Here is a 16,697-nt window from a genome sequence, read left to right on the forward strand (position 1 = left end):
CTCCGTACCCGTTACCTGCGGTCCCACGAGTGCATGCCCAGGCTGCTGAGGAAGAGCCGGCAGTAGTGGAACGCCGACTGCGGCTCGCGAGCGTCGGGCTCACACTCGGGCTCGGCGCGCATGCACGCGTCGCCCGAGTGTGCGCGCGCGTGCCTCCCCTCCTCCAGCCACTGGGCACGCACCGCCCGGCGCACCTCGCCCTCCAGCTTCTCCGACGAGCACTGCGGCGGCGCGGCGGGCACGTTGAGCGGTGCACCGGGCCGCTGCAGGCACTCGGGGCTGGTGGAGCCCAGGAAGCGCAGCGTCTCGTCCAGAGCGTCCTGGTCGCGCCCCAGCGTCTCCCAAGACGGCGCCGGCAGCGACTCGGCGCAGTCTCCCTCCTGCATGACGGACGCCGCCGCCGCCGCCGCAGCCGCAGCAGCAGCAGCAGCAGCCGCCCCCTTCGCTGGCTCGGCCGCTTCCTCCGAGCCGGCCGAGTCGACGTCCGCATGATCCAGCGAAGCGCTGCCCACCGACGCGGTCGGCCTACGTCCCTGCTGCTGCTGCTTCTGCTGCCGCTGCCGCTCCTGCTCCTGCTGCGGACAGCAGTGCGCGGGGCCGTACAAGATCGCCGCGTCCCACGAGTACTTCCCCGAGACGTCGCGCACCACGACGCGGACGTTCGACGCGGCAGACGAGGCCAGGCCGGCGGCAACCCCGCCGCCGGGGACGTCCCTCTCGGCGGGGATCTGCAGGCAGGAGAGCAGCGTGCTCTTGTTGAACACAAAGAACTGCAGGTTCGGGTTCTCGAAGAGGTCGGCGGACAGCTCGGCGGCGCTGGCGTGAGGATTCTCGTGGTGCTCGCGCACCAGGCTGGCGAGCAGCGCCGGCCCGCAGCTCAGCGGGTAGTGGCCCAGGTGGTTGACGAGGTGGACCATGACAGTCCGCGCCGCCAGGGGGATCAGCTCGCGCTGGATACGAGCCGCTCCTGGGAACAACGCACGGCCAGCAACAATAACCAGCCCCCGCCCCATCCACACCAGGCTCAAGTTGGCGTGGTCCATAGCCGGAAACAGTTGGTGTCATCAGTGAAGGCGCAAAAACATTTTTTTTTTTAACTTATTCCTTCACATGGTCGATAAGAGTGAATTGGTACGAAATTATCAGGTCTATGTTTAATAATAAATTATTATGATAATAATTCACTGCATTTTGTCAATCCATTGTGGGAGGAAGACCCTACCCATCACCGTGGCCGAGGACCGGTTCAGATCCCACTTGCCACTGATGGTAGCCGTGGCCGTCATATCAAACTCAAGTGGCCGTGCAGTGTGCTAACCACCAACTACCCGCTAAGCCACTGCTACCCTCCGAATGGCTATCATGTCCAAATATCATAGTTTCAGACCATTATATGAAATCACCATCATAATGTTTTGGCCCATCTCTAGTAGTACGGACATATAAACTATCTAGGCCGGGCCTATGAACTCGTTCGGCTAACCACGCTTTTGTGCGTGCCTAGCAGACAATACAGGGAGTCAGCAGAATTCTCAAGCACATCGTTTGTTGCATCGTGAGACACAAGAGCCTTGTGAATTAACACTAAAGAAACACCGACAAATCTGAATCGTTAAACGTCACCCCTGATTAGCACAGTTGAGTTACGTACGATGCGGAAGACGTCCAACGTACTTCGACATACGTGCGTACAATGGGGGTGGCACCTTAAAGGCAGAGATCGCCACCAAGGAAGCCAAAAGGCAGCGCTGCGCACGAGTGTGGTATGCATGTTGCACTTCTTTCACACCGTACGTAGCCAACATCGTTATTCAACGTACACTGTGGAATTACGCGAACATTTCAGGCCCTTCTTCGCAGCGTACACGGAGGCACAATGGCTCTACCTCTCTGGCCTCTGCCCCTTATGTGCTGTGAAGGTGGGACCCTTCCTGAAAAAAAGTCCAAGGGAAACAAGTGTCGTAAAATTTACAGCAATAATGATAAATAAAAGGATAATCGTACCATCGGACACCGTCAGGAGCTTGCTGGACCTGTCCGACTGTGGATAGAGCAGCTCGGGGTCTTTGATTTCGTCCAGGGGCAGTGTGGGATTGTAGTCGACACTGATGAGGTCCTTCAGGGTCAGGGGGCAGTACCTGGGGTTGTTGAAGAAATGGTAGCCGTACACACAGCTGTAGAGGACCTGCGGGCGCAAAAGGGACCGCCGGCAACGCGAGAAAGGTGAACAAAAGTGAGGAACAGTCGCCGCGATACCATTGGTGATAGCAACTCCTTCCTGACGTAATAATAATTAACATTTGCAAGGCACATTGCATCCGTAGATCCAAATGCGCCACCGTGTATGGAAAGCAGCGAATAAACAGAACCTGCAGGGTAAACGGCCAGAACTGGGTGGGGGTAAAGGCCAATTTAAAGAAGTGAGTTTTCACAAGAGACTGAAATATAGTTAACTCATTAGCCAACGCAAAGCGTTCGGAAGCTTGGGAGGCACCGAGCAAGAGCGAGAAGGAGACAGAGGAAGTGATTAAGGCCCTCCTCCCATCCCCCCCACTTGCAGGGTTTAAGAGGAAGATTTGGAGACCTGAAAGCAGACAGAAACCAGGGGTGGAATGCTCATGGGGAGGGGGGACTTCCCGAGCAGTAAATCTGGGGAGCCATTCGTATCAGAATCAGAATCTCTACACCGAAGGAATCTGATGAAGAGCTACAATGCTGTTTCTCACAGCTATCCAGAGGTATCGACGGCACAGCCGTGCCGGCACGGAGGATCGCTCACCTTGTAAATGCTGCTGAGCAGCGACACGGAGTGGGGCTTGGAAGCGCCGGCGGGGATCAGCGACTGCAGCAGCGTTTCCACGGGCAGCACCATGCACCAGTCGAGCAGGCACAGCAGCAGCGACACCATGAGCTGGGGGGGGGGGAGCCACAAAAACCCACCGCGTGCCACAGGTGCCGCCGTCCGTCACCGCTGGCTAGACGAAGGTGAACTGGACGACTGCGGGATGAGCCGCACGGACCAAGATGTTCCTCGACACCCAGGTGGTGACGTTAACGCGATGCCACGCTGTTTACACTGGCTGGATGTTTAAGATTTGTCACAATCCACAGCAGGGCGAACCTAATTGCTATTTCTCATGCCCCGCCACTCTCCACTTTCCACGTTTAATGTTGTTCTCGATTAAAATGAAATGGTCTGCCTTTAACACACGTAGATTTTGGAGACTTTGGTTTAGTTGCAAACTGCATGGATGATGGATAGCTGCCTCGATGTGCTTTTCCGGTTGTACCGTGCATTGTTCAATGTTTTTTGCACGTGTCGGGGGGCTTTTGCAGATGGCCCTGTGGAAGCTACCACTATGTGGAGTGAAACGTCGGACGTAAAAAAAGACTAAACAATCTCTACTTTATCATGTTAAACCCACCGAGCTTATATAGATATTTTTCAGAAGCGACCTGGCCACAAATTATAGCTCAACCATGTGGCTTATCACGTGGAAATTTATAGCAGCCAAATATTCTGAACGCACGTCGATTAGAAATGTGGAGAGAAAAAGCGGAGGACCCAGAGAAAAATCCACGCGACCACAGGGACAGAGACATGCAGACTCCAGATATACAACAGGCGTCAGGGTCGGGATCGAACCCATGACCTCCTGCATACCAATTGAGGTGACAAACATCTTGCCACTGCGGTGCCCTCTCGCGGCATTGGAGGTACACAGGACAACTGGAAAAACATACGCAGTGACGCAACTCAAACCATGACTGTGCCAGACGTGTTAATTTATCGATTAAGATTTCCACTCCAGATACAGGGCATGTCAGCCGTGCTGTTTGTAACTGATGCGTATTATACGCTAAAATACCATTCGACGAACAGAAGAAGACAGAGCAAAGGAGGAACGTACAAGACATTTAACACAAATGAAGCTGTACGATGCAGACAGAAAAGGAATTGTGACCGTGACTATGAACGTTCAACACATCGATGGCAGCGGGGTGGGTGGATGCGGCTCATCACGTGCCCAAATGGTTAAATATCCCCACCACTTGAAACCAAAATGCAATAAACAATTACACAAGCAGCAACAATGGAAGCACTGTAAATGGAGCTGCGCACGTGGATGAATGACATTTAAAATGTTAATCTAATTAAATGTAATAAATGGGGCCAATTAAAGCAATTCAAGTCAGGTTCCATGAAAATACCTCGTCAAAACAATCGAACGCAAAACCTCCGAGCACACTTCATGTCTACTAGCCTTCGGGACAATTTTCTGCGGAAACGAAAAAATGCGTCGCCTTGTTCATTTAAAAAACGATCGCCCACCCTCTTTTCTTGCTCTTGTTGCGAGTGCTCCGCTGCAGGTAACAGGTAAACCATCGTCGCCACCAAAATCTGCGAAGGGGAATGGAAAAGACGAATAATCACGTGACGTGAGCTCCCGCGTGACAAGTCGGGCAGTGCCGTCACGTTTCTAAAAACCTAAGAAAGTGTACACCGGCAGAGTGAAAACAGGCGTGACGTTGTACCCCGATGATTTTCTTTGGCATGTCCACGTGATATTCCATCAGCTTGTCGACGTATGACACCAGCAGGTGCAGGAGGTCGCATGCCACCTGGGCCACGTGCTTGTGGGGGAACTAACGGGGAGACACGGGAGAGCACAAAGGCAACACGAGTCGGGCCGGCGCGGCAGCAGTAGCAGCGACAGCATCAGCCACATTCTCTCAAGGCACGGTTACAACAAAGGAGAGACGCTGAAGGGTGCACGCGTCAATCACGCGGCGTGGCAGCGGTGTGCGCAATCTACTAACGAGGATGTCGAAGCGATCGGATGTAATAATAGGACCACACGCCTTCCCTTGCACGGCTGGGAACACTGGAGTTGCAGCACTCCACTCGACAGCCCTTTGTCGATCCACTGCTGGGGAGCGAGGTCTCCCAGTGCCGCGTCGGTCACAGAAATTGTTTGACTATACTTGACGGCGCCGGTCGATTGCTCAGGTTGGTGAAGAGGTGAGTGGGGGTCGAAAGGCCGGTTCGGATAGCGCTCTCTGCTTTTGGTTTCTTTTGTCCAATGTTTGTGTTTTGTTGCTGTAACCAGGTTTCTGTGGCGTTACCGGGTCTCCATCAAAAATGACCATATATTGCCCAGTGGGTTTGTATGTGTATGTATGTCGAACTTCTTTATCGCAACGTACGTAGCCAACCGTGCTCATCTTGAGGTGCGGGTTTTACCTGTGCCAAAATTAAAACCTAAAAAAAAAAAAATCCTCCGATGGCGTTAGCCGTGCTCGGGCATCGAACTCGGCTCGCCAGGATTTGTCGCGCAGCGCGGCGGATCCAACGGATCGCCACCGCCCCTCCCGTGTACGAGCAATAACCGTGGTGAGAACGCAGACGTTACCTTCAACGTTGCACCGATAACATTTAACGCTTCTTTGATAAGGGAGTGCTTCGTCGCATGGGCCAGTTCCTCGCACATCCAAATACCCACGTTGCACAGCGCTATACACCTGGAAAGAACATGTTTAAAAAAATGTATCTGAACATGTAACTGCATGGGGAAAAATTACTCTGACTGTCACATCATATCATACTAGATTAGGAAAAAAAACATTGCTCGCTAGCTGGCTGAAGAGAGGTGACGGATGGACATGTCCAAAGGACGTGCAGTCTGCAATATAAGGAAAAATGTTTGCTGGCTGACTGGCTGGAGGAAGGGATGCTCATGTTAAATATACAGGTGGGCTGCGAGTAATTTATATAACAGCCCATAAAGTTTCACTGTTAACATCGTCTCCCCACCTCCCTGAAAACTATTTGTCAAGCATACATTTTGTGAATATTTATTCAATTCGTTCAACTCTTCTCCATTATACAGGTTTTTTTGGGTTAGATCGCGTAAGTATGAATGTGGCGTTAAACCCGCCACCACCAGACACAGCCAATTAGTAAGGTTTGTCACGTAAACAGAACGGGCCAATTCGTGTAGAGCACACCAGTGTGTTTGAGAGCAAATCCACAACATTTCCAATCCGAGTACGACATTTCACCAGTAATTTACAACGAGCTTCATCAGGCGGATAGCCAGATTTGTCGCGAAAGCCTACTTGTCAAAGTATTCTACATTGTTAACACGAGAAATTAAATTAGTGGAAAGAGCTTAGAAAAACATAAAATGTAGGTTCTGTTTACATTTTTTTATCCTAGTTTATAGGTCAGATGTCATTCATGGCTCATCATCAACACCATAGCTTTCTTGTTCCTTTCAATCAGAATGAGCCCTTTCACAGGACGAAAATTACTCACATGCTGCAGCTGCTGAATAGCTCGCAAAAAGGGCAAATACAATTTGTTCCAACTTACTCAATCCAAACGCAACTCTTGTGTTTGGGATGTTGTGTAAAACGATCACTGCAGCAGCCTCGGTGACTTGTTGCGGCTCTTACCGTGCAGACACGGAAGGCTCCTCCTTCGCAGACTTCAGTAGGGATTTAATGATGTGCTCCTGGGGGGACATGAAACGAATTTACTGCCGCTTGCAATCACAACATCAAAGCCGGCTTTCGAAAATTCAAGCGCCCATTTGGACAAAATATGGAATATGTTAATGGATACATATTTTAGTTTTACATTCATGCCATTTCGCAAAAAAAAAATACATTTTCATTGGGAGCTCTCACAACAAGCAGAGCGTCACACTAGCTGCGAATGGTTCTGGAAGAGAACGTTGCATAACTACTTCTCCAGGCACTTCAACAGGCTTCTTTGGGCACACAAGCGACCTGATTATTTGATTCTCTGAACGTCAATTAAATGGATTTTCTCATTCTCACCTTTGGACAAACCAAATTCAATACAATGATTTTTTGTTTTAGTGCAGCCATTTGCTGACCGCCGGGCTGAGACCATGAGCTCACGCTAAACTCGAGAACCCAGTGGGAATCACTCGTGGCTCCGTCCAGACTCTGAACCCAGGATTCCCAGCGATGCCGGCTCAAGTCGCTCTCCGCTTCCCCCTCCACATTTAGAGAAGTGCGTCTAGATTATTTAGATAATTTTGCCGCTGTGGATTTCCACATGGTAGGCCACTTCGTTGAGCTATCTTCTGCAAAGAGGAAACTAATGGCTCAATGGGCCTTACCTAGTCGGATAAAAAAAAATGGTTTCGTTTTATATGTATATTTGTTTACCTTGCCTATAATTTGCACTTTGTATGTATGCTGTAACGTTGTGACCCGCCCCTACTGGACATCCGTGAAAAAGCAGCTTCATAGCTCATCAGATTCTTCCAGCGTAAACAAATATTCCAATTCTGATTCTGACCGCCGAGCCACTCCGTCCACAGCTCGTCATCCCCGTAATTCACGTCAAATAACCAGCTGGGCGGTGCGCGACTCCCATTTACCTTCAGGTCCTTGCATGGGATGAGGGCTGTGTCAGTGGCAACGGGCTGCAACACCAACACCTCCTTGTAGAGGTTCGGGAAGCACAGCATGGAGCCGAGCAGCATCTGCGCTTCTGTCCGGGGAGCCTGGAGAGCACCACAGCAGCACGCGGGGTCAAACAGGAGACTGCCGCAATTTCCGACTAAAGGGTCATTAGAAAAACAAAAAAAACCCCAGCGTGAAGTAATGGGAGGAGGTGACGAGCGATCACGCTCACGCTCCCCCCCCCCGCTCCCCCGCAATTAACCGCTTTTAAAACGGGCGCCGGCAAATCGATGCTCGTGCAGCTGCGTGTGTGGGTGCATGGGTGCGTGCGTGGAGAGTGGTAGTGTAGCGGTTAGCACGTCACGCTAAGAACCCTGCGGCCCGAGTTCGATCCCCACTCACGGCCAATACCAGTGACGATTATCTGAACCTATCTTGGGCCTCCCCTCCGTCGCTTCAGCCTCAAATGAGTACCTGCTGCGATGTGTAAACATCGCCACAGGGGAGACAAAGGCGGTCGGGCGTGGTGCCTTCATAGGTGTTCGCTAACAGCCCCAACCGTCTGTTCAGGCTATACGGGGATCTTTGTCTTGTGGGTGCGTGGGTGTGTGAGTGTGTGTGTTGGCGGGCCAGGCACACGCGCCGTGGTGACGTCACCGCCACTCAGTGGCGAATGGCGGTTGTTGTTGTTGGCGGGCCCCTACATGCACGACGCCGCATGTGGCGACTTTGCTGGCGGCGACGATGAAGTCCCAGAGCAGCAGGGTGCAGCCCGGCAGGCCCAGGGAGAAGATCCGCGGCGAGCAGAACCGGATGATGGTGGACACTGTGTCCTGCAGAATGGCACACCACAAACGAGAGAAAGATCACACCCCCCATATAGCATGAACAGACTGTTGGGGCAAGTGCTGTTAGTGAGTAGCACCTACAATGAAGGCCGGTGCGGCACACGAGGGGGTGGGTGGCCAGCAGCACGCCTGGCTGGCTTTGTCTCCTCAGTGGCGATGTTTACACACCGCCGCACCGGGTACTAATTGGAGGCTGAGTCGACCTAGAGGAGGCCCAGGACCAGTTCAGATAATCGTAACCGGTGTCGGCCGTGAGCGGGAATCAAAACTCGGGTCGCCGGGTTCGTAGCGCAGCGCGTTAACTGCTATCCTACCAACCGCTCCCCACCGCGACACACACACACACTAACGTGCGCGCGTGCACAGGAACAATTATCTTGGCCCACAGCAGGGTTTTGTTTTTTTATCGATTGTGCCGCCACACTTCCTTGGGAGTCGATCGACAGGCTGTGCTCGCAAGTGCTGCCCATCCACACTCAGCACGGACCCATTCGGTCGGCCGTCGGCTTGCGCCCGCACCCATTCAATATGAGATGAAGGCACGGGCGATGTACGCGTAGCCATCAACCCACACGGTTTAACCCCGTATTCCTGCACGTGGAAATTGAGTTTTCAGGTCCATACGGCGGACAGACGTTTCAATACGGGCAAAAATAATAATCGTACGGACAAATGAAAAGCAGCAGCATACAAGATCACAGAGCGTAAGCACGATAAGGTAGTATCATTGACACCAATTATCAAAATTAATACATAATACGTAACATAATTTTTGTAGATTTGTTGGTGTTTCTCCCTTGTGATGGGACTTTGAAGGATGAACGTTGAGACTCATAAGGGTACGGGGTGATCAATAAAGTCTGAATTGGTCTGTAATAAGGTAGGGCACTGATAAGGGGTTGGCAGATATGTGTACGGCGCACGGAAAGTGACGCTGGCAATGCTCGGGACGCGGAGTGAAACATTTGATCGGAGAAGACGCTTCTTTGTGTGTGTGAAGTAGGGCCATGACCCAAAACGTCGCCAATTATAAATGTTTTTTTTTCTTTTTCCCCAATGCAGAACAAGGGGCAGAACATAAAAGCTGCACGGGATGGAACTCAGGTGCTTCCTGCTGCGAGGCACAAGTGCCAATATTGTGCCGCTCTCCTGCTCAAATCATGGGACGAGGTAAAAAGAAATGGATTCAGACTGGACTTTATATGGGGGGTGGGGGGGCTGAGAGTCACCAGTACGGATGGAGGGGTTGGGGGAAAGGAGTTCCAGTCAATGGGGGCACAGAGGAGAATGAGCAACTTCCCACAGAGAAAAGACCCGGTTGCTGGAGCATGAAAAACGTGGAGGGGTGTAGGGCCAGATGGGATAGGAGAGGTAGGAGAGTGTGTGGAGGGGAGCAGATTGAGATGAGAAGGGAGCAGTAGGAGAGTACGTGGAGGGGAGTAGAGTAATGATGAGAGGGGAGAGATAGAGGAAGTCGTTGAGGGGGTGAGTAGAGTGAGAGGAGAGTAGAGAGTTGGGCAGGGGACAGTCCCTGGAGTCCGAGAAGCATCTTGACAGAGGAGGTGGTGGTGAGTGAGATCAAGCACCAGGTCAGGGCTGAGCAGGCCCTGGTGCATGATGGAGTAGAAGTGCACGAGGAAGTCGCTGTTGGGCAGCATGTCCTGCTGCCGGGTCATGACCTTGCAGACCAACTTGTACGCGTGCAGCTTGCCCTGCTTGTAGCGCTCGGGCAGGGCCGTCGCCTGCCATGATGCCAACGCACGGCAGGGGAGGGGGGGAGCAAACAGTTAGTTCACGTCCGTCTCGTTCAGGCTGCGCATCAAACAGCACAGATCGCGTTCCCGTCAAAACGTATTTGGTAGTAACGGCGGTTATTTTCCAAACGGTGGTCATTGTTTCTGCGTTCCCACCGATGATCGGTCATCCTCGCAGAAGGCTTATGGCTAGCCGTCGAACAAAGATGCTCACCGCACCGCACGCTTTCAGGTGCACTTTCAGGTGCGCTTCTGCGGCCGCCTGGAACGTTCTTCCTTTCGATATTAGGAAGCCACTGGAGACATGTACTTTAAAATGTAGACTGAAAACTCATTTCTTCAGAACGTTTATTTGTGTTTGGTTTGTTCTCCTTACACCGCACCTCCGATTAGTACAGTTGGCTACGTACGGTACGAAAGAAGTCCAACGTACATTATTAGGAGACTCGGGTCACATTTCCAGAATGGTGTGGTCGCCATCACGTGACAACTTTATTAACGGCCTTGTCGGCTGGTGGAGGATTTACTCCAGACACAACGTTTTACTTGTGCGGCAATATGATGCACAAAAAAAAATATCGATCGCGAAATCGTAATGTTGTTGGTGAAAGCCCACTGCACGTTAGGACCAGTATCGGATTGCATCGTAAAGTAATTGTACTTTTTCATTTGCTATACAGCCAGATAATACGACAAATTGCTCACCTTAAACACCCAGTCGTTCATAAAAGGTATAGTAACACAGCAAGTGCAGAATCATTGAACCGGAACTGATAGCTTGAAAGCATTTAGCGCGGGGACCTTGAAAGTGCGGGGCCCGTAGCTACTACATATGTAGCTACTTTTGCTACAAGGATAATCCGGCACTGGTTAGGACGGCCGCGCACATCCGTCGACTTGCCCTGAATAGCCACGGCGTGAACATGCGGAGAGGAGGGATGAGCTCGGGCGGCGGCGGTGACCGCTGGTTGTCAAGGCTGATGCCCAGGTTGTCTCTCATCTGCAAAATGACACAAGCACGAGGACACGGGCACCTTCGCTCCTCTCCAACAACAGGTGCAAAACACGCCTCAGCCCAGATAATTTTTAACCTCCCCCACAATTCCCACACTTCCGCTCTACTTTCTCAACTCCACTGGCTCTGTGGACTTTCGCCGTCTGTTTACCTTTTCTGACTCTGATCTGTAAATCCCTCCATGGTCTTGCCCCACCCTATCTTGCTTCTCTCATATATTACCACTCTATTCCATCCCGTCCTGTACGCTCCCAGCCTCCACTGTCACTCTCTGTGTCTCCCTCGCCCTGCGCCCAGTCACACTCTCGTTACTTTTCCCTTCTTGCTCCCCTTCACTGGAACCAACTCTCACCGCACCACAGAGAGACATCATCTTCACTGGAATATGGGGCTTCTGTTCCTCCCTTACAATCCACCTCTTCTCCTTCGCCTATCATCCTGCTACTGCTACTCCCCATCCCCCAGTTATGACCAGGCCTAACCCAATCCCTAAGACTACCCCCCTATCACTACCACTATCACTACCCCTATCACTATCCCTATCACTACCCCTGTCACTACCCCTATAACTACCCCCTATCACTAACCCTAACACTACCGCTATCACTACCCTCCTATCACTACTCTTATCACTACCCCTATCACTATCACTACCCCTACTGCTACTCCATGCCACTGCCCCCCAGCTATAACCAGGCCTACCGCAACCAATACTTAACCTTTGCACTTGTCTTCCTGTCACCATCACTACACCACCACTTTTAATAACCCCACTCTTTATTTAACCACTATCATCTTATGTACAATTGTATAATTGTTGTAAAGCGCCTTGGATTAAAGCGCTCTAAAAATCTATATAAGATACGATAAGAACAACAGGAAAACATGAGACATGAGACTACTTATTAAAGACATCACTGCAATTAACTTGGAAATAAATAATTCTGAGAAATGTAATGAAGAGAATGCCAGGCTCCAGCTTTTAATTGCAATGTCGGCAAATAGCAGCAATTATGGCAGTGACTTTTAAGTGGCCTTCATTGTTAAGAAACAAATTAACTCAGGCGGCCACATGATCCATGTGTGAAATCACTACGCCGCACGGGCAAAAATACTGTTCCACAACAATTAAGCGGGAAAAAATTGTCAATTACTAACAAGACAGATGGATACATCTTCCATCGGTTCCGTCAATTAGCGTAATAACCTTTCAACCGTGCATCGTGTACAAGACTCTGACTTGTTACAAACGGCATTAGCTTTACACAGAGTAGTCACCATTTTAACGGTACCCCATAGCTTCGTAGAACAGCAAGCCGCCGTGAACTATGAATAAACGCATTACCGTTAAAACACAAAAAAATACAATCAATCACATCTGGCTAAATTTAACGCTTGCTTGATGCCCTTTTCCTGTTTATTTCGTTTTCATCATTTTGGCGACGCAGGTCGCTCTCGCTAACGAGACTCCACCCTGGGTCTCTCTCTTGCGTCCTCGCCTGGTTACGCAACAAAATCAACCGCAACTCACTGGAAACTTGGCACCCAACCATTGCGGGAACAACGTCTGCCAGCCTGGGCTTACGCCACAGACACTATTAAACTATTTGAAAAATGCTTTGTTATGTTTTACCAGGTAAGGCCCACTGAGCTACGTAGTTATTTTTCAGAAGCGACCTGGCAATCACGTATGATAGTCCAATTAAGTGGTTATCGTGTGGAAATGTATAGCTGCCAAATACACCAAATGCACGTTGATTCTAAATATTTAGGGAGAAAAGCGGAGTACCGAGAGAAAAATCCACGTGACTACGGGGAGAGGGAGACACACGCGCACACTCCAAATTTACAACAAGCATCAGGGTCGGGATTGAACCCACGACCTCCTGCACACCAGGCGAGGTCGTTAACATCTCGCCAGGGACACACCGACCTTGGCCAGGTTCTGCCAGAGCTCGCAGAGGTAGTCGAGAACTTGCGCGTGGATGTCGGGGTCCTTGATGCTGTTGACGTCGCCCAGGATGCCCAGGACGCGGCGCCACAGCACCGTGGCCACATCGGGGTGCCAGCCCATGAGCGTGCCGCCCGACATCACGCTGCTGTCCTCCACCAGGAACTCGCTGCCCTCTACGGGGAGGGTTGCACGCACGCACGCACGCACGCCGTGAAGTAGTAGTGGTGGTGGGAGCAATTAATAAACGGGAAGCGAATAAACCGCGTGTCAGGACTTCCCACGGGCGATGCGGATATTTGGTGCGCGAGTGGCGACGTTTCAGGGACGATCCGACCACCGCACCTGTGGCGAACGTCAAACAATCCAACGCATCTCGAACAGGTGCGCCCTCCACCCGCCACCCACCCCCCTTACGTTCACTTGGCCAGGAATCGAACTCCCGTTACCTAGATCGTCGGGCGTCTGTAGCCCTGTGTAGTGCAGCTTGTTGTCGTCGTCGGCGTGCAGGGGAAGCTCCCGGGCCTCGCGGTGCTCGGGGGCCGACACGCACGGAGATGGAGTGTGCGCGCGCGTGCTAGAGCCGGAGTGGATGGGAGAGCCGCCTTCCTCCGAACCTGCGGGTGCCCAAGGTTCAACACAAACACCGAGTTCCATAAGGCATGACGTGAAAGAAAAAATAATAAAATAACCACACACAGATGCACCACAACACGCGGTTGCAATGCATCATGGGATTTCCCAAGATGCCACGTGGCTGAGTCGACCTATGGCAGGGGCCCAGGTCTGGCTCGAATATAATTTGCCACTGATGTGAGTCGTGGCCTGGAAACAAACGCGGGTCAGCGGGTTCGTAGGGTAGTGGCGCTAACCACTATGCCATCAATGCATCGTGGGTTTCCCCACCCGGTGCGAGGGTGTGTGCATGTGCGAGTGGCACACATCGCACGGCAGATTGCGGCTACCTCCTACACCAATGGGCAATGAAGATTAGCCAAGCCGACCTCGAACCATGGATGGCACTAGTAACGCCACTGCCCGCTTGCCATCGTTCACAGGCAGCGTTTCAGATGTTCGCCAGGCCACTCCTGAAGCCGCCCATTGGCCGACTCACTCTCGCAAAACGCGATGTGTACGTAGAAACGTTGCCGAAGACTCCCCACCACACGAAAACAAGACGACCAATCGAATGTGAAATTGTCGCCGTTGAACTGCATCTACATCAGCCGTACGAAAGAAGAAGCATAAATAAATATTCAGATTCTGAAAGCCACGGGGGGGAGGGGGGGGGAGGTGGGTGTAGAGGCGCGGCATGGCGCGTGCGACCATACCGGTCATGGTGACGGTCTCGGCGGACACGGGCTGCTGGCTCAGGCTGCTCGTCTCCGAGTCGATGTGCATCGTGGTGAGGCTCACCACCTCGTGCTCCTCCTCGCCTGCCGCGTGCGCCGCCGCCGCATGCGCCGCCTCCACCTCGCTCAGGCTGTAGCCCGTGCTCGTCGACGCTTCGCTGCTGAAGCTGTACCCTGTGCAGCAAAAACGGGAGGCAGCAGCAGCAGCAGCAGCAGCAGCGAAAGGGAACGCCTCACTCTGTGCTGCGAGATGTGTTGACATCGCTCGGCGAGATTGTAATGCTGGATGGACGAAGGCCTTCCCCACACACCGTGGCGGTCACGGCAATTGTTTGGCCGTTACTTGGGGCACGCCGGGCCAGTGCGGGATGGGATTATGAAGGGGAGGGTCCAGGACCGGTTCAGATATCGCTCGCCGCTTATTCACAGGCAGCGTGTTAGCCATGGTAGGTGAATCCAATTCGGTATCGCCGGGTTCACACTGCAGCACGCCAAGTCTCTCTGTGACAATATTCGGAGGTTTTTCAACTAGCGCTTAACGCAAGACGCAACCGAAAAAAAGAAATACATTTCATTCAGTGGTTACATCCTTTCGCGGTGTACTGCGGCATTCGACAGGCGTTTGACTTTCTTCAAGACGCAATTGACTTAAACGGTTCATAAGTGGTGGCGTACCGCTTTAGCGACACTAATGTGGTTTAAGTACCAAGCATTCTCGTACGTCACAATTGGAATGTCGCAACAGCAGCACTGCGCACTTCTGAAAGTCACTTTAAAGTACTTTCTTCTCATTCATGAGGCTTTGAGCCCACGCTGGGCAGCCCAGGGCACACGTCTAAGCGTATAGGTGCTTCGGTAAAATCATGTTTTCTCTTGCATCCTCCTTAAAGTGAACATATCACACTAAATCGTGAATAAAGGCAATTTACATATTCGTTGCAATTTGGTGCAATATATTATACCACAAGTGGCGGTGATGTCCTCACGGCACTTGTACTGGAAGGAAGTCACGGAATGGACCCAGCTACAATGGGTTGATCGACTGAGATGCCTGTATACATAGTGTCTATTCTGTCTATATATAAAGACACTCTGATACACAAACAGACACACTCACTCTGAAGCATACATAACGATTACACTGTGGATATATCGTGATGTGAAGAGGGGCGTTAGTCGGGTCATGCGGTTGTTACTGCGAAACCCTTGATAGGGTTTCAATGGTGCGCGCACGAGATCATTTCTCACACAAGCAGAGATGTTTGCTTGTTATTTGTTAACGGTGACGCCGCCGTACATGCTCTGGGTGGCAGAATTCTCATTTTCGCAGAAATGGCAGGTCCGTGCCGGTGAGACTGTGGTAGTTAGCACACGCAGCCAAAAGGTGTCGTCTGAAAGGTCACCAAAAACAGAGATGCCAGCTCTCCGAAGACGGGGTAAGCTGTTAAACGGAACACAACAAGTGCAAACCGCTCGCACTTTGCAAACGTAGCCTCTGCACGCGCAAACAACGCGGTTAGTGGAACAAACGGACCCGATAACGGCGGTGGTTGGGCTTCGATTGCTCGTTAGTACAGAGGCATTGTGAGGCCAGGCTAAAGTTTTCTCCGAGCATGGATTCGAGTGGAGCAGGAGCGTCATTACCCCTGTGGAAACTCTCCGTCAACTCCGACGGGCTCCAGGGCTCATCCAGTTTGGGGTCCGGCCACTCAAACACGACAAAATCTGAGGACGTGTCAAACCACACTGACTCCAGGCAGCAGTTGCATCCTCAACAAACAAAAAACGAACCAAACTAATAAGTAGAGCAGAACACTCATGTGTCGTAGGGGCGTAACAATTCGAGTAAAAGTATATCGCCTTGATTCAACTCAAGAATGAATTGTTTATTTTGAACGTATGTTGAACTTCTTCGCCAGCCGTGCTAATCGGAGGTGACAATATGGTAGGAACCAAATGCAGAGGCATCCATAAATGCTGGAGAGGTCACGTGAACCAATTACAAACGACATCCATTTAATGAAATAGAATCCACAGCCCTTTGTCAATCCACTGCTGGACGAAGGCTTCTCCGCACCACTGTGTCTATCATGGCGGTTCTATGACTATACTTCACCATGCCAGTAAGTGAAGTGCGCACTGTTGGGGGGGCACCTCGGAATTGGTTTCAGGTATCAATTGTATCCGAGAATCGAGGGCAATGTGCGACAGACTGCGCCACTGCATACAAAAATTCACGAATCTAAAAATATTCAATGTGCCGCGTGCGATTCGACGCATCGCGAGCTCAAGAACAGATGCCAATCGGTAACCTGGTGCATCGCGACAGTGGTC

The 16,697-nt window shown here is 51.5% G+C and overlaps 1 protein-coding gene across 6 annotated transcripts in view; it reads right to left on the reverse strand.

Moving 5' to 3' along the window:
- Positions 1-16,697, reverse strand: part of LOC116943124 (ral GTPase-activating protein subunit alpha-1-like) — a 74,134-nt gene that overhangs the window by 12,078 nt on the left and 45,359 nt on the right. For 5 of the 6 annotated variants that reach the window (XM_076067684.1, XM_076067682.1, XM_076067687.1 and 2 more), the window contains 15 exons: positions 16,008-16,088; positions 14,343-14,537; positions 13,461-13,628; positions 12,994-13,187; positions 10,947-11,045; positions 9,878-10,033; positions 8,148-8,276; positions 7,419-7,544; positions 6,460-6,518; positions 5,415-5,523; positions 4,537-4,647; positions 4,334-4,402; positions 2,780-2,911; positions 2,005-2,185; positions 16-967 (listed from right to left, as the gene is read on the reverse strand). In XM_076067684.1, the coding sequence (XP_075923799.1) occupies positions 16-967; positions 2,005-2,185; positions 2,780-2,911; positions 4,334-4,402; positions 4,537-4,647; positions 5,415-5,523; positions 6,460-6,518; positions 7,419-7,544; positions 8,148-8,276; positions 9,878-10,033; positions 10,947-11,045; positions 12,994-13,187; positions 13,461-13,628; positions 14,343-14,537; positions 16,008-16,088 (2,761 nt within the window). The remainder of the gene's footprint in view (positions 1-15; positions 968-2,004; positions 2,186-2,779; positions 2,912-4,333; positions 4,403-4,536; positions 4,648-5,414; positions 5,524-6,459; positions 6,519-7,418; positions 7,545-8,147; positions 8,277-9,877; positions 10,034-10,946; positions 11,046-12,993; positions 13,188-13,460; positions 13,629-14,342; positions 14,538-16,007; positions 16,089-16,697) is intronic. The other variant, XM_076067683.1, reaches the window with a different exon arrangement.

This window comes from Petromyzon marinus, chromosome 17 (genome assembly GCF_048934315.1).
Source record: "Petromyzon marinus isolate PM22_M1 ecotype Great Lakes invasive population chromosome 17, UKy_Petmar_22M1.pri1.0, whole genome shotgun sequence".
In the NCBI taxonomy this organism is placed as follows: domain Eukaryota; kingdom Metazoa; phylum Chordata; class Hyperoartia; order Petromyzontiformes; family Petromyzontidae; genus Petromyzon; species Petromyzon marinus.